Source organism: Gopherus flavomarginatus, chromosome 14 (genome assembly GCF_025201925.1).
Source record: "Gopherus flavomarginatus isolate rGopFla2 chromosome 14, rGopFla2.mat.asm, whole genome shotgun sequence".
Classification (NCBI taxonomy): Eukaryota; Metazoa; Chordata; order Testudines; family Testudinidae; genus Gopherus; species Gopherus flavomarginatus.
In genome coordinates this window covers 4,055,146-4,079,381 of record NC_066630.1, presented here as the reverse complement: position 1 = coordinate 4,079,381, position 24,236 = coordinate 4,055,146, and the positions used below count along the sequence as shown (strand labels likewise).

Genomic DNA, 24,236 nt, shown 5'->3' with positions numbered 1-24,236 from the left:
CTCAGGTATGCTGGGATACCTGCTTATTCCACGGAGGTCAAGAAAAGCGCTGGTAAGTGTCTATACTTGATTACCAGTGCTGGATCACCAGCGCTGGATCCTCTACACCCGAGACAAAACGGGAGTACGGCCAGCGCTGCAAACAGGGAGTTGCAGCGCTGGTGGTGCCCTGCAGATGTGTACACCTCCTAAGTTGCAGCGCTGTAACCCCCTCACCAGCGCTGCAACTCTGTAATGTAGACAAGCCCTTAGTCATCCATCTGAATGACACTGGTTTAGCTTTTAATGTTAATAAATGTTGCTGCTTTTCTCTGATCTCCTTCCACAGTCTGCACTGATTTCTGATGCTGGAGTGAGTAGAACTGTACACAGCAGTTTAAGCGCAGACTGGACACAATGTTTCACCAGTGCTGCATGAACAGTGATGGCGTGTCTTATGCATGGGCAGCCAAAAGCTATATTGGCTTTGCTTTCCACCATACATTGTAACCTCAGAGCCAATCTGTGATCCATAATTCCCCCTGCTAGTCTGACTACTTGCCCACACTCCCATGCATCTTTTAGGTTATTTCCCCCAAATGCACTAACAGGCATTTTTACAGACTGAATCATTTTATTTCCTGCTCATATTTTTAAGTTCTTAATATCCCTTTGTACAATTTTCTCTATCCCCAATGGTTCTTGTCACATCTCCCAATTTTGTATTACTTGCAAATAAAGTAGCAAGCTCATCTCTTCTTCTAGACCATTAATAAAGATGTTACATAAAACTGGGGCAAAAATTGCCCAGCTGTCTGTGTCAGTGCCAGTTCATCACTTCTCCACCCCCAACTCTATCTATTGTCATTTATTTATGCTCTTTCAACCACTTTTACATTCGACAGTGCAAATATGCAAGGCAATCTGAATTACCTTTTCAGCTTTAAGACAGGATGGTCCTGTATCAAAAGTGTTAAAGTCAAACTACACTAGACTGTGTGTAGACATGCGCACACATACATATTATCCTTCAGATTTATTACATAGAGACACACCAATGTTATTATCAAACAGATTTTTAGGATGACTTAGATTTGTCCCAGTATTTAACAAATTCCAACTGTGCGACTCAGTACTTCTTCCTCACCAGTCTAAGTCTCAGTTGATGAACTGGTTTAACTAGTAGCGGAACAGGATTGATCACTAACCAGCCACAGGAAGAAGTGTGTCTTTTATAATCCTTTTGTTTGATTAAATTAAATTTATTACTAAGATCAGACCTGATCTTACTCCATTCCACCCTTGATATAAGACTGAACACAGCACAATGTTTCCATGGAGGTTTCAATAATACAGAAAAAACCAGTCACCTAAGGACAGTTTTTGCTAGGGTAAAATGCGCTCCCCATTTCCCCAGCCCCAGAGTCCACACTGAGGTGGTGTGGTGCTCATATTCCCTTACCTGTATCAGAGTCTTTTTGATCTCCATTTGTTCCAACAGTGAAAGGCAACTTCCGTTTCGTAGCTCTCTCTTTCACCTCTTTGCCGCCATCACTCCGGTCCAACTTTGGAGTCTTGGTTAGGGAAACTTTATCTTTATCCTAGAAAGGAAGGAGAAAAAAATTCTCAAGAGTCTCTCCCAAGGCTTCTGTCTCCATGAACTTTTTGCGCCTGAGTTCGAGTTTTTAAAATATTTACTGAGCCACGGCAATTACCCAGAAAAAACAATCTTCTGTCACAGAGGGGTTTTCCTTTTCCTACAACAGATCAAACAGGCCTCACTTGTCATGTTTTCTTGAAAAATATGTTGCTGATGAAGTAGCTAGAATGGTATGTATTGAGTCTTTGGTGCCATTCCTTCTGCCAGTTGCTTCACAGGGGCACATGTCTAGATCTTTTTGTAGAGAGTGGCAAAAGTAGCCTCCCACCTCTGTCCCAGAACTACTTGCATCACAGCAACCTCTCTTCTGGCTGAAGGTTGGATCTCCAAACTACCCAGTGCTGCTCTGTGCAATGGGCTAGATGGGGACACTAGATAGGAAGTCTCTTTCCTGGGGCTGCTCTGAAACACATACAGCCCCCCAGAGAGTGAGGCACTGATCCTGGGAGACACACGGAGATCCACTCCCACCTCACCTTCCTGCAGGGCAACAAGTTACACTGCTACCAGACCATCAGCCCAGCAATAACCTACTTACGTTTCTTAATTAAGCTTGAAGAATCAGCCACCATTGTTAAAACATGGAAGTAAACACAATAACAAAAGATCAATGCCACTATGTTTGTGCAGTAAATGCAATAACGTGCTCTCACTCTCATATATAGGCTTGAAAGGATTTGATTTTTATTAGTAATTGTTGATGAATGATTTCACTGTACACACAAACCAAAGAAAAAATATTTCCATCGATGATAATCAAAATTTACAGATAGGCCAAGAAAGAAAAATGCTGCATGAGAGATTATTAGAGTTTGATTTAAGGATATTTACTTCGGATATTTTAACATGTGACGTGGACAATTTGTGTTTTAACATTTATATAGCTTTAACTTTTTGACTCTCAAGGTCGTTAAATAATTATCTGCCCCCCCATCCCAGATGTAAATGATAAACTTTGAAAAAAATGTTTAAAACCCATACTTTTGCACAACTGAACATTTAAATTGATAATTTTTTAAAATGCTTAAAAATAAACATTGATGTTCCTCAAAATTATCAACAAATAACAATCGAATTCTGCCAAGCCTACCTGTACAAGATTGTACACAGGAAGGCAGAGTTCAGTCACTTTGCCAACAAGTCCTGGTATTCTACCAGACTAAAACGCCAAGTTGTCGTTGCAGAAGAGCAAAGCAGAGCTATGGACACATGCTGTGGTGTGAAATTAGCAGCCCTGGCAGCCCCATTTACAGTCAAGATGGAGTTATTACATTAGCACTTTCTCTTGTGGGGATAGAGGATCTGAGTGAGAGAAAAACAGGAAGTGCTAGTGGCAAGCTAGGTTTTTTGGGGGGAGTTTCTGAGCAAAACTCTCCCTGTAGTAGTTAGGGTTTTCTAACCCTCATGTGAGTGACAGTGTTTGTGGAGTGTGCACACAGAGCACATCATGGGTGGGGTGAAAACCTTCCCACTAAGAAACAAAAACTATATTAAAGCCCTTCCTTCTCCATACTGAGCTGAGGGCTTTCCCCTGTTGTGTGCAGTGCTTCCAGAACAAGTCTGTAGAATATTCTGGCAGTTGATAAGCCTGCTAAAGTTACTGACTGTTTAAGGGATCAGTACTCCAGAAAGACAAAACGCACTTAAACGGTCTGTTCTGTACATATCAGCATCAAAAATCATACTGCAATGCCCCAGCACAGCCCTTTGGGAGACGTGCTCTCCATCATAAACCAAAACAGCCCACGTGTCCTGTCTGCTGCAGATCTCATCTTCATTTCCCACCTCCCCTAGTTACCTCAGATTCTCCACTATAACCAGTGGTATCCTAGTTAATAATGCACAACACCAAAATATGTTTCTGGCTTGGTGTTTGCGTGGGGAAAGAGGATGGCGGGGGGATTCTATTTTAGCTCTCCTCTAAAGAAAGAGGTCAATGCACGTCTCAGTCTGAACAGCTTGAAACATCTGCTAGAATCATAAGCAGCTAGTTGGCCAAGTTCAGTAACTTGGGAGTCTGTAGATAGCCTCTGCCCTGCAGCTACCAAAAATTATGACAGAAGGCTCAAGTCACATGGATAAGCCAGCCAGTTAAAAATACACTGGTGCCCCCCCCCCCCCCCCGGAGTATACTCACTAATAAGCACAGAAATATGCTGAATTTAAAAAATAAAACAAAAAAAGAACACACACACACTAGGAACAACTGTTGGTGTATGGCACTCCAGGGAGAATTCCTGCTTTTCTTCCCATTTCTTTGCGTTTCTCGCAATCACAACTGATCTCACACACAAGGAGAGACAAGCATCTGCACTGTGCACCAATGGCTCCCCATTGCGCTGCTGCTTCTGCGTGCCAGGGAGCAGAGGAAGCAGAACTGCGTGAGCAGTTCACGTGCTGACCCCTCCAAGCTGCGACCTCAGACTGCCTCTTCTCCCTCAGGTGTCTACACATTACTGCTATGAAAAGTCATCTCCCAAAACTCAGCGCAGCTCTCCTCACGCCACCCCCTGAAAGTCCTGTTCACTCACCACATCCCAGCTTGCCACCCGCATCCCTCCCCCATATTCCCATTTGACCAGCCTGGCTCTCTGGGGTCTCAGCCACCATGTGCAGTCTGCCAACATTCCTCATTTACTTATACATGCCGTTTCAAAAGCACACACAGAACTACATACAACGTACCAATCCCATATTAATAATTGAACTACACACACCAATAAAGACAGTCGGAGTTCAAAGGTGGCTGCTTGCTGATCAGGATGAGGGTGTGGTTATGTGGGTTGTGCTGTGGTGTAGATGACATCAAGAAGAACTGTGAGTAGAGTGGAGTAGAGATGAGTGGTTGAAAGATTTAACTTCTTAATTCCTGGCTTCTTGGGACCTGTAATCCAGCAATCTTAACTCAAAGTGTATAACGTTTTTGTTAGGGGATTCTCTCTCTCTCACATGCAGGGAAGGGAAGACAGCTGCTGGGGGAAGCACTGGTTTCCAAGGGAAGCAAACCAATGATTGCTTTGTGTATTCCTTGCTTATTTATTGTGGTGCTGAGATATTATGGGGCTTGGGGCTCTTTTTAAGCTGTCAGGTGGGAGCAGTTGACACTGGAGTAGCAATTAGTAGTGGAGCAGTGAGAAGAAAATAGGTCTGAGGAAGGATTTAAGCACGTCTACACAGCAGCTTGGAGTGTCAGTGCAGATAGCTGGATGCATGCAAGTTCTGCTCAAGTGAGGGCACAAAAAATAGCAGTGTGACCAGAGTAGCATGGGTAGTGGCTCATACTAGCTGCCCCAGTATGTATCCAAAGGGTCAGGCAAGATTGGATTCAGGCAGCTAGCTCAAACCGCCGCCTGTGCTACCATGCCACATAACTGCTGTAAGTGCACTAGCTTGAGCAGAGCTAGTGCACGTCTGTTCACCCACACTGCGAAGCACTCTCTCAGCTGCTGGGTAAACATACCCCAAGCTGGTACAACTTGTAGCTGTACAGCGCTGCCGCGGCAACACTCTCAAGTGCGAGTGTGGTCGCGGCGCCAGCGCTGGGAGAGAGCTCTCCCAGCGCTGCAGGTACTCCACCTCCCCGTGGGGATTAGTTTACAGTGCTGGAAGCCGCGCTCCCAGCGCTGCGGCACTGTTTACACTGGCGCTTTACAGCCCTGTAACTTGCTGTGCTCATGGGGGTGTTTTATCACATCCCTGAGCGAGAAAGTTGCGGCGCTGTAAAGCGCCAGTGTAGCCATGGCCTTATGTCGGTATTTCAGTATGAAGGGAAACAGATAGATGTTTAAGATCTATGTGTAAATTTCCTTTCCTTTCCATCTGAGACACTAGATTTGAATAAACCAGTTTAACAAATTTTAAATCTGCAGCATTGCTTTCAAAGCAAAGCCAAATTGTCAATTTATTAACAAACTTATGTTTCTAGATGTTAGCAAAGCTAGACCTTAAATCTTGTTTAGCCTTACTTTGAAAAATCTACTAACTAAAATAGTCTTAATATTTTAACTAAAGGCAAGATGATTGCAAAAAATCCAGACAAATGAATCTGACAGACATTCCCGTTAACCCCCTCCCCCCACCACCAGTCATGCTGTTTGTATCAGACTTGCAAGATCCTTGCAAAAAGCTTATTGTGCCAGCACAGTCATAAGACTATGTCGTCACTGTGTGTACATTGCTCCTTCCTCCTCCTCAGTTTTATCGGATATAGGCTCAACATGCAGCTTAGAAAAACTGTTTACTCCAATCAGCTCATTCTATTTACTTGTTCCTTAAGTTGTCACCAGTTTGACCATCCTAGTGGCATGGAATATTAAAGCTGCATTAAAAATGCTAGGCCTCTGTGATACATGTTCCAACCACAATATTGGGACCTTACAAAATGGATTTAGGAGCCAAAGATTTTTTTTTTTTTAAATTAAGCTCCATGACCCACATCTGACAGCTCTCCAGCATGATCACTTGCTGTACCACAGATTGCCTCTGCTTTTGTGGTTAGACAGAGCCAGCCACAAACATTCAGAAGAGGGAGTGTATTACTTAACATTTGGAACTAGAAAAAGGAGAGTCTTGGTCAAGATAAGAAACAGGAATCTTTTCCTCATTGCAGAAGTTATCAGGGTGCCAGAAAAAATCCACAGCAGCCAAAATAAATACAGGACTATTATGTTTAAATGTTCTGCTTGGAAATACTTTGTCTTATTTTCTGACTCGTGAATAAAAATAGTTTGCAACAACAAATGATCCCACATTTTGTGCCAGCTACTATTCTGAACAGATCAGAAGCCTACCAACGTCAGGGACAAGTATTCGTTTACATCTGTCATGGAGGAGGAATGGAAAGAGATGCCAGTCATCCCTGGCTGTAAGCACCAGGTCACAACCAGAGCTACTAGATTATTCCTTCGTAATCCATTCAAATGAACAATCCAAAAGGCACAGTGAGCAACTCCAGGCCTGCAGTCTTATTACAAGCAGGGTAGTTGGCCCTTTTCACTCTCCAGAGACATTCACATTGACACGGCAGCTCAATACTAACACAGCAGTGCTATAATGGGCTAACCGGGCATCTTCTTTACATGTAAGTGAATCTCAGAATGAAGACCTGCTGACATCCCCTGGAAAACACTATTTAGAAACATTTATATTCATACTTGGGCCCAACCATTTCAGACATCCACATGCCCTCATTTGCTAGGGTTCAGGACAATCTCATAAAAATAGAAAAGACTGTATGCAAGTTTCTCTTCTCCTACTGCTTAATTCTTAAGGCACAACTTGAGTGCTGCGTCGCAGCTGCTCAATGTAGAAATGATGGCGCAAGCCAAGTGAGTTCAATTTCTTTTCTTAGCACAAATCGGAAACCCGCAGCATTTCTGACTTCTCTGAAAGCAGGTTGGAAGCTGGTTTCTAGTCCCCTAGTCAGGGTCCCAAGTTGCCAGTGTGGAGTGGTTTCACTTCTCAGTAAGACGTATATCTGCTGGGGGAAGGTCAAGAAACACCACTTGTAACTGACATTTCTAAGATGACATCTTTGTGGCTCAGTCACTCCTGAGAAGCAGCAGTTTGTACATTTCATACTTTCGGCAGGGGAATGCAGATAACTTTCCTTTATGCATAAAGAGGCTACAAATACCCTTTTCCTACACCTTGAGTTATGGGCCAGAGAGCTGGTTAAACCCTTGACACTAGCCCCTGAGATTTCCTACAAACAAAGCACTTATGCAAAAGGCATTAGAGTTCCCTGTTGAGAGCGTCAGAATGCTAGCAACACGGGGCCAACTGAACTTCATACAAAAAATAGGATTCCTTCATTGTCTGAAATCTTAAAATAGGGAAAACCCATAGTGCTCTCTGTTGCCGGGAAAGTACTCTTCCTGCCAGTGAAACCTAGTAGAAAATGCAAGCTGACAGTGTTGCTGGACTTGCATCATCACTTCAAAGCTCTGTTCTTGCCCATATGTTAGTTTAAATAAATAACCATTTTAAATTGATACTTTAGAAACCTAATTTCATACTCACACTTTCAAATGTCAATATGGCAAATTAATCTGCAAATTACTCTTGTGAAAAGATTCAAAACATTCCTCTATTCAAAACGTATGGTCTAAACTAGCCAACAATGCCTCTCTTACAGATTAATACAGTACACTGATAATGCTGTCAAATGAAAGATAATTGAATAAGAGGATGGTGGAAAAAGCTCCCCTGTAGCCAGAACATGTCACAGACTAAGGAATCTGTGAGAGTTTAAGAAACTGAAGCCTGCAAAATATGTTCACTTTGTCAGTTTAAATACAATGTGTAAAAAGAAACACTAACATATCAAACTTGTGGAACTCAGTGCTGTGAGATATTGGTGAGATTTACTGCATGTCTAGTAAAAAAAACCTCTCTCCAGTTGCTCTAGCTAGAGTCAAAAATATCAATGTTACAAATCTGCACATCTTTGGGCACAGTCCAATCATTAGCTGGGACCTAGAAGAACTGTCCCCGCATGGTATTCTACTGCAAAATTAAGTGCATTATAAGGGCATTACCAGCAATTTCTTAGGTCCTCTTTTTGAGTGGCAAAAGGACAGTTACTTGTTCCATAACTGGTGTTCTTCGAGATGTGTTACTCAGGTGTATTCAACAGTAGGTGTGTGTGCGCTCGCCACGTGCACTGGTGCCGGAAGTTTTTCCCTTAGCAGTATCTGTACTGAGGGAGCACTGCTGCAACCCCTAGAATGGAGTCTCTATATGGCGCTATAAGGAGAGCTGCACACTCTCCCCAACCTCGGTGCCTTCTTGCCAGACAACTCCGACAGAGGGGAAGGAGGGCAGGATGTGGAATACACCTGAGGAACACATCTCAAAGAACGCCAGTTACAGAACAGGTAACTGTCCTTTCTTCTTCGAGTGATTGCTCATGTGTATTCCACAGTAGATGACTCCAAGCTATGTCTGATGGAAGTGGGTAGGAGTTCCTGGATGCAGTACTGCCCTACCAAACCTGACGTCATCCCGTGCTTGGGAGATCATCGCATAATGCTAAGAAAAGGTGTGGACAGAGAATCACATGGCAGCTCTGTACATGTCCTGGATAGGGATGTGAGCTACATAGGCAGCCGACAAGGCCTGAGCTCTCGTAGAATGAGCCTTAACGATAGGCAGCGGGGGAACTCCTGCCAGGTCAGAATATGCGCATTTGCACAAGTTGATCCAGTGAGAAAGGCGCTGGGTGGAAATCGGCTGTCCCCTTATCCGTTCGGCCGGCGCAACAAACAGCTGTGAGGATTTCTGGAATGGCCTGGTTCGGTCTAGGTAAAAAAGCCAGCGCCCTACGCACATCTAGTGTATGCAGGCGATGTTCCTTGTTGGAGAAATGGGGCTTAGGACAGAGTACTGGTAGGAAGATGTCCTGATCCATACAGAAGGCGGAGACCACCTTCGGGAGAAAAGTGGGGTGTGGGCGAAGCTGGACCTTATCCTTGTGGAAGACCATATATGGCGGTTCTGAGATCAAGGCCCTAAGGTCCGAGACATGTCAGGATGATGTAATGGCCACAAGGAATGCTACCTTTCATGACAGGTGGGACCAGGAACACATGACAGGTGGGATCAGGAACAAAGGGAGTACCCGTGATGCAAGATAACACTAGGTTTAGATCCCATTGCGGCATGGGGGGCCTAGCATACGGGAATGAACGATCCAAGCCCTTAAGAAAGTGGGAGGACATACTGTGGGAAAAGACCAAGTGGCCCTGTACCGGCGGGTGAAAAGCCGATATGGCCACCAAAAGCATCTAATGGAGGCGGGAGCTAACCCTGGGGTCCTAAGGGATAGGAGGTAATCGAGAATGAATTGGATCGATGGGGAAGTTCCCTGCTCCCCCACCCACCTAGAGAATCTAGACCATTTGGCTAGGTATGTCCGTCGTGTGGACGGCTTTCTGCTTTCCAACAGAACTCGTTTGACATTCTCCAAACACCTCCCCTCCTCCTCCTCCTCATCTAACCACAGAGCAACCATGCTGTCAGGTGAAGTGCGGCCAGGTTGGGGTGGAGGAGGCATCCCCCTTCCTGGGAGAGGTGATCCCGGCGAAGCGACAGCCTCTGCAGAGGAGCTGCTAAGAGCTGCATGAGGGTCCCGTACTAGTGTTGACGGGCCCATCCGGGGTTATGAGGATGACCAGAGTCCTGCCTGCTTTTACTTTTTGCAGGACTTTGCCTATCAGGGAGAAAGGTGGGAAGGCATAGAAAAGTTGGCCTGATCACTGAAGGAGGAAGGCGTCCAAGATCGCCCTTCTTCCCACCCCTCCCCGGGAGCAGAACTGGGGGCAGTGTCGGTTCTGGGCAGTTGCAAAGAGGTCGACCTGGGGAACTCCCCACTCTCGGAAGAGCTGCAGGGCAACCTCCCAGCAGAGTGACCACTCACACTGGTGGGAAAAAACCCTGCTGAGGTGATGGGCCTGCACATTGCAGGTGCTGGGTAGGTGGAAGGCTCACAGAAAGATATTGTGGGCTATACAGAACTCCCATAAGCTCAGGCTTCCAGGCATAGGGCTGAGGAACGTGTTCCTCCCTGTCTGTCGATGTAATATATCACAGCTGTATTGTCCTGTGAGGACTCTGACCACCTTTCCTATGAAGGTGCCCCCTGAAGGCCACGCACGCCAGCCGTATCGCCCTGAGCTCTATGACATTTATGTGTAGGGATAATTCTGAGGCTGACCATCTCCCTTGGGTTTGAACGCTCCCTGTGTGGGCTCCCCAGCTCAGGTCCGAGGCATCCGACAACAGGTCTAGTGAGGGGGAGATTTCTCGGAAGGGGATCCCTTGCAGCATGTTACGCGGGAGGGACCATCATTGTAGGGCAGCAACTACCTGGGATGGTATCGTGACAACCTTGTCCAGCCCGTCCCGAGCCTGGGAATACTGGGAGGCCAGCCAGAGCTGGAGGGGCCTCATTCTGAGCCTGGTATGGCAAATCACGGACGTGCATGCCGCCATGTGACCGAGGACCTGAAGGCACACCCTCGCCGTCGTCACTGGGAAGGCCGCAACTGAGGCGATGAGACGTTTTAGGGTCTCGAACCTGTCCCGGGGAAGAAAGGCTGTGGCCTCTAATGAGTCCCATAGAGCCCCTATGAACTGTATGCGCTGAACCAGGGCTAACGTAGACTTGGCCTCGTTTACCACTATGCAGAGATCTGCACACGTGGACAGAAGTAGTCCCTCCTGGGCCTGTACCCGGGACCGAGAATTGACCTTGAGAAGCCAATAGCCCAGGTAAGGGAAAATTTTTACCCCTTTCCTCCAGAGATAGGCAGCTACCACCGCCATGCATTTGGTGAAAACTCTGGGGGCTATGGAAAGGCCGTGAACTGGTAATGGTCCCCCCCAACAGGAACTGGAGAAAATGCCTGTGTTCCTCGAAAATATGGATATGGAAGTATGCGTCCTGAAAGTCCAGGGCCACAAACCAATCCTCCTGTAGCGGACCATGAAACTGTTGAGATCCTGGTGGTCTAAGATGGGCCTGAGCCCCCCTTTTGCCTTCAGGATCAAGAAATACCAAGAACAGAAGCCCTTGTTCTGGAATTCTACCGGTACCCTTTCCACCGCCCTCAGGTGCAGGAGGCACGCCACCTCCTGTACTAGGAGGCGGGCATGCTCCAGGTCCCTGAGGCTCATCCAGTGTGGGGGGTGGTGGTGGGGAGGTGAAGTGAACTGCAATGTGTAGTCCTTGGAAAAAGTGTTGAGGACCCCTTGGTCCAACGTTATCCAGGACCACTCCACTCAGAAGGCAAATGGTTGCAGAACACAAACTTTATTAGCCGGGGGGTCTCCCTGGCAACAAGCCACTGACGCTCCTTCCTCTACCAGAGCCCTGAACTCCTTTTTGTCCCACTCCAGGAGGAGAGGTTCGAACTTTGGCAGAGACCCCCATAGATTAAAGTCATATTGACTTAGAAGGGCTTGATGATTGGCCACCTTGAGCTGGAAACTTGCCGAGGAATAAACCTTCATGCCAAAAGCATTCAGTCTCCTGACATCTTTGTCTTTAGGGGTGGGCATGGGCTGACTCTGATGTTCCCGGTGGTTTACTGACTCTCCCACCAGGGAGTTAGGTGCTGGGGGGAGCACAGGTATTCATGGCCCTTAGCCAGCAAGAAGTATTTCCTCTCCGCTTTCTTGGAGATGGGGGCCAAGGAAGCTGGGGTTTGCCATAGGGTAGTCGAGATATTGGTTACCCCCTGGTGGAGAGGTAGGGCCACACGGCTCGGTGCCAAGGATGACAGTCCATTAAAGAGAGTCAGACTGCTCCTCCATCTCCTCAGCCTGGAGTTGGAGATTGGATGCCACCCACTGGAGGAGTTCTTGGTGAGCCTTGAAGTCCTCTTCGGGGACAGGCGGCACCGCTATGGTATCCTCCGGCATTGGTGAGGGGACTGGCACGGAGCCTACGGCATCGGATGGTACCGGTGGGTCGATCTCCAGGTCAGAGTCTGGGTGCGGTGCTGTTGACTCAGGACCTCTTGATTTCTCCCTCTGACATGGAGGGGAGGCCGAAGGAGCCTGAGACGCTCCGGCCACCGAGTGGGGTCTCGCCTGGGCAGGGATCTGTGGCCACTGTGCCCACTGACACCACTGCCCTTACCACAGTGTTCTGTGCCACTGATCGACTTGGGTGCCAGGCAGTGCAGCTTGCTCTCACAGTGCCGCACAATTTGGAGACAGGTGGCTGAATGCTGATGCGGAGGTCACAGATGACCGCACGGTACCGTAGGAGTGATGTGAGCGACGGTGCCCTCTACATGACCGGGACAACGAGGACGAATATCGGTAACTGTCCGTGTTGCTCCTGTACTCACCCCGGCAGCCAGAGCTATGACGCTTTGGTGATGGTGAATCGCGAGATGAGTCCCATGTGCAATGTCTGGTAGAGCTGGAGCTCGAGTTGGAGCATCTAAATTGGCAGTGACGAGATCAGCTTCAATAGCTTCAATGCAAAGAGGAGCGTCAGCGCCACTTATCCTGGTGCCCATGTCCCTGGTCACAGGGTGTAGAGAAGTCCCAAGGCTACCTCGTGGGCGGTAAGCCGGTCAGCCTAAGTGAGGTAGAGGGCTGGCGAAAGCTGCAGGAAGACCACATCGAGCGGTCCTCAGAGCGGGGACTATGCCGCACTGAGGAGTGTTGTTGTGTTCCCAGTGGCAGCTTCCCTCGAGACCGGGGGCCCATCTCAGGCGGCACCCTGGGTACCGGTAGGGTTAAAATGTCATGCACGGCCCGTACCACCTCCGGTGTTGACGGCATCCTCACAGCACGGGAGGCATGTACAGACGAGACCGGGCTGCTCCGCTCAACATAAGTTGCAGGCCTGGGCCCCAAGGGGGGATCGTGGACTGCCCAGCTCGGGTCCAGCCTCACCTCATCTTTCTCTCAGCGCCACTGAGTCTTCCCTTGCTTCTTTAGAGGGTAGCAGAGCTGGCTAGAGGATGGGACTTCGCTCCATATCGAGGAACTGGTGCCGTGCGCCGAATCCGTGTGGCGTGCCAGGGTCAGCGGTGATTCCATTAGGAGAGTGCCAAGTCTAATGTCCCTCTCCCTCTTAGTCCGCCGTTTGAAAGATCTACCGGTCCTACAGTGCTCCCTTACGTGGGTCTCGCCCAAACAGTGGAGACACTGTGTGTGTGGATCACTTCTTGGCACAGTTCTGTGACAGGAGTCGCACGACTTGAAGCCTGGAGTATGGGGCATGCCCCGAGCCCAGATGAATAACTGGAGAAACTATTTTACTATTGAAGAACTGTACAACTAAGGCTAATGGGAGAAGCTGCAGCAAGGCTGGAGCACGAAGTTCCGACTATCTTCACTGGTGGCAAGAGGGAACTGAGGGTGGGGGGAGTGCGCAGCTCCCCTTATAGTTCAATATAGAGGCACCACTCCAGGGATCACAGTGGTGCTCCCCGTCTACGGAAACATTTCTGGCACCGGTGCACGTGGCGAGCACGCACACCTACTGTGGAATACACATGAGCAATCACTCGAAGAAGCAGCCACAGTTCTCTCTAGAACAAGCTAATTTCTCTACTGCAAATACCGCTAACCACTGATACAGTACTGACGGTGATATAAATCTGCTTAATTTAGTCAAGCAAATATATACTCCTGACTGGCTGTAAAATAAGGGTCTGTCACATACATGTAGTAAAGACAAGGGGTTAAATTACAGAGGGCAGATTAAATTCAGAGCATAGATAACAATGAAAGTCTGGGAGCAGCCATTTTCAACACCCATATGCACCAGTTATTTGTTCACTCAGGGCTCAAATTGGGTCAACTTGCAGCAGCTGAACAAGCCTCTTTTTTTTTTTTTTTTTTTTTTTTTTTTGAGGTTACCATCTTGTGCTCCAAAAATCTAAGTTTTCATGGGGAAAAAAATTCTTTAGCTCTTATAATTGCAAAAATGACCCTGAAGGCATGAACAATGTGCAAACAGATGCAAAGGACTATAGACTTCTGGCAGATGGGAGTGAGTTCTTGGATTTGGGTACAAACACACCCTGAACTATTGACACCACCACTCATGTGCTACTTAGAACTGCACTGAAGTTGCATTTTCACTGTATAGTTCACAAAACTGACCCACTTTCCAATCTCTTATGCAAAGATTTCCATTACCAGACGATGGAAATCCCCAAAGCCATTTGTGCTTCAAACTGGATCGATAGCCTTTCAGATTGCAATACTAAAGACAAATAAGCAGTGATGAACAAAAACAACCTTTAAATGGGACTGGCCATGCCAAGTCTTTTCTGAACTGCACCACGCATCAATTCAGGGCGGGAAAGCTGTCTCCTGTATCACAAAAAATAAAACCATAAAGAGCAAATGCCTTGACCAAGGAAGTTTAGCCACATGTTTGGAATGACAGTACTTAATCCAATTCATACCAGGATAGCTGTTATTTGTATTGTGGTAGTGCCTAGAGGCCCCAACTAAGATTGGGGCCCATAGCGCAAGGCGCTATACTCTCACGTAGTAAGACAGTTCCTGTCTACAATCTAAACAAACAAGCAAGGCAAACGGTGGGAGGAAGGGGGAACCTTTTACAAATGGGGAATCCAGGGACAGAGGGAGGAGGTGTCTTGCCCCAGGACACGTGGAATATACTGGCATAGCTGAGAACTGAGTCTAGCTCCTGCATCCCAGTCGAAAGACCTAACAATAAGACCATGCTTCTTTCTTTTCCAGGGCCAAAATACAAATATAAAAGCACATGTGGAAACAGAAGGGCTGTTTTTAAAAGCCACGCTATTTGCTGCCACACTAGTGAGCACAAGTAACATTTTCAGAAGCACCTAAGAAACTTATAAGCCCAAGTTGCATTGTTAAAAGTGACATAGCTGCTTAGGTATCAATGTCTCATTAAAAGTTAATGGGACCTTGTCATATGAGGCAGCAAAGGCTCTTTTGAAAATGGGACTAAGGCTTCAAGAGCACCGAAGAGACTTAGAAAACTTTACCTCAGAGCTAACAGGAGATCACTTAGTCAGTCTCATGTGTCCTCAGCTTCTCCCCTTCAGCCACTGCTTTTCAGTCCTTACCCACTTGAGGCTGGGTGACAGTGACCTTTCTTCCAGTTAAATCTGATGAGACTCCTTTCAAAGGCCATCTCTGCCATGGCCTAAACTGGTTGTGAAGGTCACTGTGGAGCCAAGTCGTGCACTCTCACCACGGCCTGTGGAATGGAGGGGTTGTGGTGGAATTCCCCATCACTGGGATTTTTAAATGGAGATTGGATGTTTTTCTTAAAAAAAAGAGGCTCTACTTCCTGCTCAGCTATTGGACTCGAAGCAGGATTAATCAAGGGAAGTCCTATAGTCTGTGTTATGCAGGACGTCATACCAGACAATCACAATGGTCTCTTCTGGTCTAAAAATCTATAAATCTCTGGAAAACATGGCCACTTCTCTAATGCAACCTCAGATCTTAATCTACACAAACTGTTAGTGCCCAGCAAGTGGGGTGTAAATCTAACTCTCACTAGCCGGCCATAAGAACGCCGTACCAGGTCAGATCAAAGGTCCATCTAACCCAGTGTCTGTCTACCAACAGTGGCCAATGCCAGGTGCCCCAGAGAGAGTGAACCTAACAGGCAATGATCAAGTGATCTCTCTCCTGCCATCCATCTCCACCCTCTGATGAACAGAGGCTAGGGACACTATTCCTTATCCATCCTGGCTAATAGCCATTTATGGACTTCAGCACCATGAATTTATCCAGTTCTCTTTTAAACACTGTTATAGTCCCAGCCTTCACAACCTCCTCAGGTAAGGAGTTCCACAAGTTGACTGTGCTCTGCGTGAAGAAGAACGTCCTTTTATTTGTTTTAAACCTGCTGCCTATTAATTTCATTTGGTGACCCCTAGTTCTTGTATTAGTCCATGCCCTAACGGCATGTGTGGATCCTGCTGTTGTGCATTGAAAGTTCCCTAATGCACTTTGATCTACCCTGCTTTGAAGCAGGAAGTCTGGAATGGGGATCTGTAAAGACTTCGTGGGGAAATGTCACATCCAGGCTGTGTCTAAGGCCTGGTCTGCACCTAAAACTTAGGTCAACCTAGCAATGGCACTCAGGGATGTGACAATGTCACACCTCAAGAGATGTAGTTAAGCCAACCAGTGCCTCATAGTCACTGCCAGATTGATGGAAGAACTCTATTGACCTAGATACTGCCTCTCAAGGGGGTGAATTTACAGCAACAGAAATATCACTGTAGCACTTGCAGTGTGAACAAAGTCTGTCTTGCAGATTCTCTCTCAATAACATCTCTAAGATGCAGCCTTTCCTATCCACATGGGTAAAATGCTCATCATCTTGCACTTTGATTACTATAATATCCTTCTCTCTGACCTTGACAAACACCATCTTCTACTGCTCACATCCATGTATAATGCTGCTGCAAAGATCATCTTCCTATCTGATTGCTTTGACCATGTAATTCCTCTCTTGCGTCCCTCCCTCTTCTCTAGGATAACAAACTGAAGCTGCCTGTTTTCACTTTCAGGGCCTAGCCTCACTTTATCACCTCTCATCCAGTGTCGAAAGGTTGACTCCTGCCTCCAATCAAGCCCATGATAGCAGCCTCCATCGCCCACTTGTTACATTTTCAAACCACCACCTTCACGCTCTCTCCCATGCTGCCCTGAGTGCCTGGGAGGAGCTCCCTGTAAATGGCTGCAAAACTAACTCATCCTCCTTCAAATCTCTCCTGAAAACTTTTCTTTGCCAGAAAGCCTATAAAAAGCTTGGCAGTGATTGGCTGGGGTGTGCTGAGAGCACAGGCTGTCATGCTGACCACGTCTTCTAGTTCCCTTACATTCTTCCATCACAGAGGAAGACAACAGAGGGGGCAAAGTTTTCAAATACATCCTGGCCACCAGGGTTTGATGCAGAGACAACTCATGCCTGCTGACGGGGGAAGGGAGCATGTCATCACCCCACGTGTTGCCTCTGAGAGGAACCTTCCAGCCCCATCTCCTGGGCTAGGGCAGCCAATCCCACCGGCTCCTGGAGGGCTGGGGTGACAGAAGTGGGGAGCATGTGCCTCTGGACCCGGCCATGGAGACTCTCATGCTCTCAGTCACCTCAGCAAGTGAAGGGACGTGGGCAATGCCTCTACCTCTGGCTGAGCAGAGGCCCGGGAACTTGCTCCTGGAACCTTGCCCAGCGACCCCCCACCCTGCACCCAGCCTGGGGCCACCGCACTCTCTCTGCCAGAGTTACCGGATGGAGGGAGGGGACCCTCTGTCCTTCTCCTGCTGTGCTTCCCTCCAGCATAATTCTGGCTTACTTGGCCCCTGTTCCCAGAAGACAGGCCTGGGCAGGGAATGGAGGGGGTAGGCCACCACTGCCTCCCCAGCCAGGCTCTTGTGCTGACAGCCATTGTGCTGCACAGATAGCGTGACCCAGAGCGGCCACCTTCACCCGCTGTGAGAAGCATCTCCATCCCACCCAAACCTGGCCGTCAGGGAGAGGGGCCGAGCTAGCCGGAAATGTGCCCGGGCCAAGGGGGAGACACATACCCACCCACCCAGCAGGCTGAGCACACCAATCCCTGCAAAGGCAGCTTGGCACTCGCAGAAATCGGGGGGAGTGGGGGGGTTGACGTCCCTCACCTTCCAGTTAGAGAACTAGTCTTTAAGCTAACTCACTCCCCTGCCTGCAGCAGAATAACTGAGAAATCAGAAGCTACTAAATGGTCTGTGCTGAAGGATACTACGGGGTGAGAGCCAGGCGGGGGGGGTGGGGGGGGGCTAGCTCTCTCACTTCTCAATTAGCTCTGCAACTAAAAGGGAACAGGTTTCTGCAGCTTCAACATAGCAAGAGCCTGCTGCAAAGAGGGCAGCTGGAGTCAGGCTTTAACATCCTGCAGCACAGAATCTGTAGATAGTTACTGAGGCATTCAGCCCATGGGATAGTCTAGCCAGTAATAAATGCCTGAACACCCTATGCACTCTATATTTTGTTTAGAGTTGGTGTCTCAAAATGTAACAATTTAAGGGTTGTTAGTTTAATGTTAAAACAACTGTTTGTTAAGGTCACGCTGAGGAGAAAAGATTTTAAATGTTAATAAAGTTAGTTTTGCCATTTTATATTTCAATCATTCTATCATTATATTTCAATTAATTATAAAATGTATACAGTGCCCAGCCAGTCCCTTCACGTGACTTAGTTTATCCAGAAGGCACTGACCAATGAAGGCTCCTTAAGACACTTCAGCTACCTTCCTAGACAGAGCAGGAGGCAGGGCAGGCTCCAGGCAGCGGCCTGTGGAAGGGGATGGCATGTCCGTCTCTTTGGTGGTAATTCGGTGGCGGGTCCCCCAGTCCGTGTCGGAGGGAAGGACCTACCGCTGAATCGCTGTTGAAGAATGAAGCAGCAGCGTTAGAGTTCCCAATCACAATCGCGGGTTTGGTTGTGTTTTTTTTTTGCGCTTGGGGCAGCAAAAACTATGGAGCCAGCCCTCGCTAGAGGAGTTACGGGCTGAGGCATCTGAAATTGTTGACAAATACAAGATAAATTAGAAGTTGCCACCTCCCTGAAGTGTACCCACAACAACCTCTGGAAGCAAAAACTGCTTGTACCCAAAGTCGCTGTTCCACCCTTGCAGAGTTAACTAGAAAGGGATGATTTGCTGTACAATATCCTTCAGCCAATTAACTTGAATCTCAGCTCAGTCCCTAGTGGACAGTAGTCTTCAAATTTCTTCACAGGTTGAGAAGACCAGAATTAAGGAAGCCAAGAGACTGTGCTCTCTGTCCCCACTAAACAATGTTGCCCCACGAGGTCTGCACTGAGGCTTTTGGTGGGCAGTGTAGAAACAATGTCCTCGTTACTCAGCCACAGGAAACTACGCTCCAGTTCCCAGCATTCCTATTCATAATATTAGTCAAATGACGCCAGGGCAGGTAAGTGAACTGCAGCCTTCTGTTCAAACTTCTGGGTGCAATAAAATGGAGGCTGAATCGTATTGTAACTGTTCCCTGTGCCCTCTGATGCACCTGCTCCATACACGGCCCTGTCAGAACCTCAGCTTCATACTCAGTGTAATCAGCACTACTGGCTTCCAGCCTCATTTGCCAGGAAGAAGTCAGGGTGAATTCTGATATCTTCACTGGACACCCCACAGTAGCACTTTGCAGCCACTTCTCCACATTCAAGACTATTGTGCCCAATTTTTGCAGTCTTCCCCATAAGCACCTTGTTGAGTCCTAGAAGGTGCCTGCCTGGGAATGGCGTACATTTTCCAGCATGCCTCATGCAAACAGATTCAACTATGCACTTGCAGAGCAAGAGAAAAGGAACTGGGCAGATGCTACCAATCCATCCAATATTTGACTCCCACCTAAAATGCTGTAGTTGGTCGTCATCTCTGCTTTTCTCCTCTTGCCACTTCAGGTGACAACCACAAAATCCTTTCGAGGCTGAATGGTCAGTAAAACTATTCAACATTCACAAAATTCCAGGGCATGTTGTCAATTGTAAAGAAGCCAACAGAGTAAGGCTGTGCTAGGAACCAAGGTAATGATCAGCCCTGGAGAATCTATGAATTCCCAGCAAGCAGTCATCTCCTTGCTACTGGAATGCTGCAAAACTTCTGCAACTGAGCAGTGTCTTTGCTAGATCCCATTCTGCAACACTCCCTGCAATCCTGCAGCCTGGGTTCTAATATTGAGTGGGAAGAGGAGAGCTGGTGTTCAGACACTACAGTGATAATCACAGTCTAGATCGATTAAACAGCATTAGCACTGCGCCAAACGCTGCAGTTCTTGTGGAAGGCAGAGCACACTGCTGGAAAGTGCAAGTCATTCTTATAAATGCATCAGAAACAATACCATGGGAGCTCCAATGAGAGAGAGGGATCAGGGAAAGGAGAGGAAAAGATTTGAGGAAAGAAAACCAGTAACATGGAAATGTGGAGGGAAAGTTAGTGAGAAAGGGAAAGACAAAGGATGGGAGAACAAGAGGCAACATCTTGTTTGCTAATGAAGCTCTGATTCCCATATCAGGTAGGAGAAGTTCAAACAGCTTCAGAGGTAGGAAATGCTGCTACAAACTGGGCCAGGAGACAGAAGGAGACTGGGAAATATCAGTGTCTATAGTGGACTAACAGTTTTCAATACACAGAGATTTTGAATTTTAATTAAAAACGGCTTTTTATACACAATTTCTCAACAATAGATGCTGCCTATAGATTTTATTGTAATCCAGTGAGATACTGCTAAGGACCATCAAAAAGCTGGAGGGCAGGGGATGGAGCTCAGGTACGGAGAAAACGAGCAGAATTTATGTTGGGGGTGAAATAGAAAAGAAAAAGCATCCTTAAACTCCCATTTCATTTCAGTAACATCATCGGCAATCCTTAGCACAGATCAAACCTCAGAAGCCTTAATTAAAATTCAAACTGCAATATTTTCAGCAGAGCTACTGAAATACCCACACCTGGTCAACCATTAATTAGAGCATATCAGACTTCCATGTGTGCTCAGCACAGCTGAGATTCTTACATGGATACTGCATTTGTGGACAGAAGAACAGTATGCGCCAAGGGATAAGTTTCTCCCTTACAGACATTCAGACAGTACTTCTGATTTCACGGCAGGTATTTGTCCCTGCAATGGTTCTTTAAGATAGAAAACTTTAAAATTCATAAGCATTTTACTGAACACCCTTCCAAAGTGTCACCTACAGCACTGTCTCAAGTCACTACCATTCAGCTCCAGTACCGCGCAATGGGTATTACAGACTGGGAGACATGGGCCAAAGTGAAGCACATTGTAAGCTGAGTCCTTATCAGTTGGCATGTCACCACTGTACAAATATTGTCTGATTCAGATTCAACATCATCTGCTGATACAGGGTGTTGGGCAATCTCTTAGCACAGCAACTACTGGAGTGGCTTATAAATGGCTGGACACTGCCCAGTTCTCGCCTCTCACGGTGAACCTGCCCTCTCCAAAGTCAGGTGAATATGAAAAAAACAGCATGCTACCTTTTTCCCCGTTTGTTTCTCCACCATGTCGTTGCTGAGAGAGAAATCGTCTGACTGTGGTGTTTTAGAACACCCACCCTTGGGCATCGTTCTGCCTTCCTTACTTGATCTTCATTTATGCTGCCATCGCCTCGTCATCAACCGTCTGTTTAGAGAGAAAAATCAGAAGAATTAGAGAATTTATAATAATCATTAAAAAAGAGAAAATACAGGATAACTGCTGCGCTGGGCTCCCAGAACAGATACAAGCATCCACGCATCCCACTCAAGGTGGGGCCAATCTGCCATGGGCCCCAGATGCAATTTGTAAGGGAGCAAAGAGACACCTGCATTTTAAGTATTGGGCTGCTTCTGAGAGACTGCTTAATGTAATTTATCTTGGAGGCACCAGCGCTAGTCACTGTGACGGGCAAGACTCAAACGGAAAGTGATACCCTTCAGTTCTGTAGACAGAACTGATCTTAATTCCCACGTGGGGCTTCTCTCAGCTACGGTGGCCTCCACCCCAGTAAACTAATGCCCCAGGGCTTGTAAAGGTGGGCCCTATGTACAGGTATTTTTGGCACTTAGGTAACTATTTGTGCCTGTGGATTTTATCATCAGTCCTATGAATTTTTCTTGTATTCAAGAGACTAATACATAAAGCAATTAACATGTGGTGAATTACTAAGTCTACTTATAAAATATGCCTTTTGTATTGGCCTGCTTCTCATATCTAGAGAAAAACAGAGGATGCGAACACAAGGTACAATGTTCCCTGCAAGGTTTTCAGAGAAGCTGCCCCAAGCCAAGCCCTTTCAGTCTCAGCACGGCCATTGTGCCTGGGCCTAGGTAAGGCACAATTCAGGAGAACAACAAAGAGCTCTGTTGCCCGTGCCATGTGTTGCCTGGTTACAGAGCTGAAAAGACAACTGACATCTGAAATACACAGAAGTATGTGTTGTAACCAAGATCAGAAATGTGGTCTGGAGCCAGGACAGGCAAGGCCTTTTAGGGAACAAAAATATCTCCTCTCCTGAGGTTAGAGGCTAAAAAGCATCAGCACAACAGTATACTTCAGAATAGCGACCCAAATCGAGTCCAAAAGCAAAAGTCTTATTGTACTTGGGCTGAAACGACAAATGGGCGTCATTTGAAAAATCTTCCACCAGCTAATTGCCACCTGATGGCATAACACATTGCACCCATTAACTTTCTGCTGTTTTTTTTTTTTTTTTAAAGGTACAATTGCAGGAAATTGTCCATGAACAGAGTAATTCCAGAATGCTATCCCCAGTCTGGGAATTTTGTGGGTGAGGACAAGAGAACAGAACTGAGATGGGGGAAAGCAAAACTTCATACCAATTTTTTGGGTGCCTAAAAAGCCACAGCTTTGAAGGCCCATAGCTTGAAATGGTTTGAATCAGTTAGGTGTTTAGTTCCATCTGTTGACTTCACGCAGATGACTAAATACCTATCAGATTCATGGCTTCTGTCCTGTTTATTTTTGTGTCTGGACAATAAGCCACCAATTCAGCACCTCTGACCAGCATTACATTCTGCTGCAAAGATTATCTTCCTAGCCCATCGCTTTGACCAGGTCACTCCTCTCTTTGCATCTGTAAACAGTCACCCTCTTCTCTACCTTATCATATGTAAGCTACCTGTCTTCACTCTCAAGGCCCTTCACCACCTATTCCCACCCTACCTAGCATATCTCATTCAGTATCGAAAGTTCATCTCCTGCCTCTAACTGGCTCATGGTGCTAGCCTCCAGCACCTCCTTGTTAAATTTCCAAACAATCACATTCATGCTCTCTCTTATGCTGCCTGCAGCTCCTGCTCAGGCAGAGCTCTCGGTAAACATCTGCAAAACTAAGGCCTTGGCTACACTCACACTTTACAGCGCTGCAACTGGGGTGTGAAAAAACACCACCCTGAGCGCTGCAAGATACAGCGCTGTAAAGTGTCAGTGTAATCAGGGCAGCAGCGCTGGGAGCGCGGCTCCCAGCGCTGCACGCTACACCCGCAAGGGATGTGGTTTACATGCAGCGCTGGGAGAGCTCTCTCCCAGCACTGCCGCTCTGACTATACTCACACTTCGCAGCGCTGCCGGGGCAGCGCTTTGAAATTCCAAATGTAGCCATACCCTAACTCCTTCTCCAAATCTCTCCTTAAAACTCTCCTCTGCCAAGAAGCCTACAAAAAAAGCCTTGGCGGTATTTAGGCTGGTGATGTGCTAAGACCACCCACCGCCTGTCATGCTGACTAAGATTGTCTCATCGTTCCCTTGTACTCTCCCGTCTGTCCATCTGTATCCATCTCTTGTCTTATACTTAGATTGGAAGCTCTTTGGGGCAGGGACTGTTTTTTTGTGCTACGTCTGTACAACCCGTAGCGCCAGGGGGCTCTTGTCCTGAGTACTACTGTAACAGAAATAATAATATGACATTTACTTTAGTAGAAGTCTGTGGAAAGCTCTTCATTTGTAAACATGTCTGTAAACTATAAACCCTACCTACTACACTGACCATAGGCTTTTCAGAGTTGTTTTTCAAACTTATAAAAACACTCCATGCCCCTTTCGTAGCACTAAGCAGCAGAAGTTAACCAATCAAATGCTATCTATCCACAGATAATGCTGAGACACATCAGTTAACGGAGATGTTATAACAAAACATGGTTTTCTTCAGAGCAGCCATGTTAGTTTCTGTTCTTAACACAGGTGACTATGGAGAAATTATCCATATTTAGGAAATGAAAAAGGCACCAGAGGCCTCCTTAGCTGTGGCTCCCAGCCCCAAGTGAAGGTAGTTGTGTCAGGAAGCCCTGCTATGCTGGATACCAGAGACGCACAGTAAGGACATTTCACTGTTTCTTTCTAAAATCAAGGGAGCTGGAATGACACTCCTCACTCTGCAGGGAAACTGGGGAGCAGAACACACAAAGAAGGCTAAAAAGCCTCTCCCATCACTGGCCCTGGAAAGGATGAGTGGCGAGGAATCCAGCAGATTGGTAACATCAAAACACAGGCAAACTGACATTACTATTAACATTAAAGAGAAATACAC

General features: G+C 46.9%; 1 protein-coding gene across 4 annotated transcripts in view; it reads right to left on the bottom strand.

Annotated features, from left to right (window-relative positions):
- The window catches only part of ANKRD11 (ankyrin repeat domain containing 11), a 237,057-nt gene that overhangs the window by 40,853 nt on the left and 171,968 nt on the right, over nt 1-24,236 (bottom strand). For 3 of the 4 annotated variants that reach the window (XM_050922636.1, XM_050922635.1, XM_050922637.1), the window contains 2 exons: nt 21,187-21,331; nt 1,442-1,580 (listed from right to left, as the gene is read on the bottom strand). In XM_050922636.1, the coding sequence (XP_050778593.1) occupies nt 1,442-1,580; nt 21,187-21,273 (226 nt within the window). In that variant the 5' untranslated portion in view covers nt 21,274-21,331. Of the gene's footprint in view, nt 1-1,441; nt 1,581-21,186; nt 21,332-24,236 lie in introns of those variants that run through there. The other variant, XM_050922638.1, reaches the window with a different exon arrangement.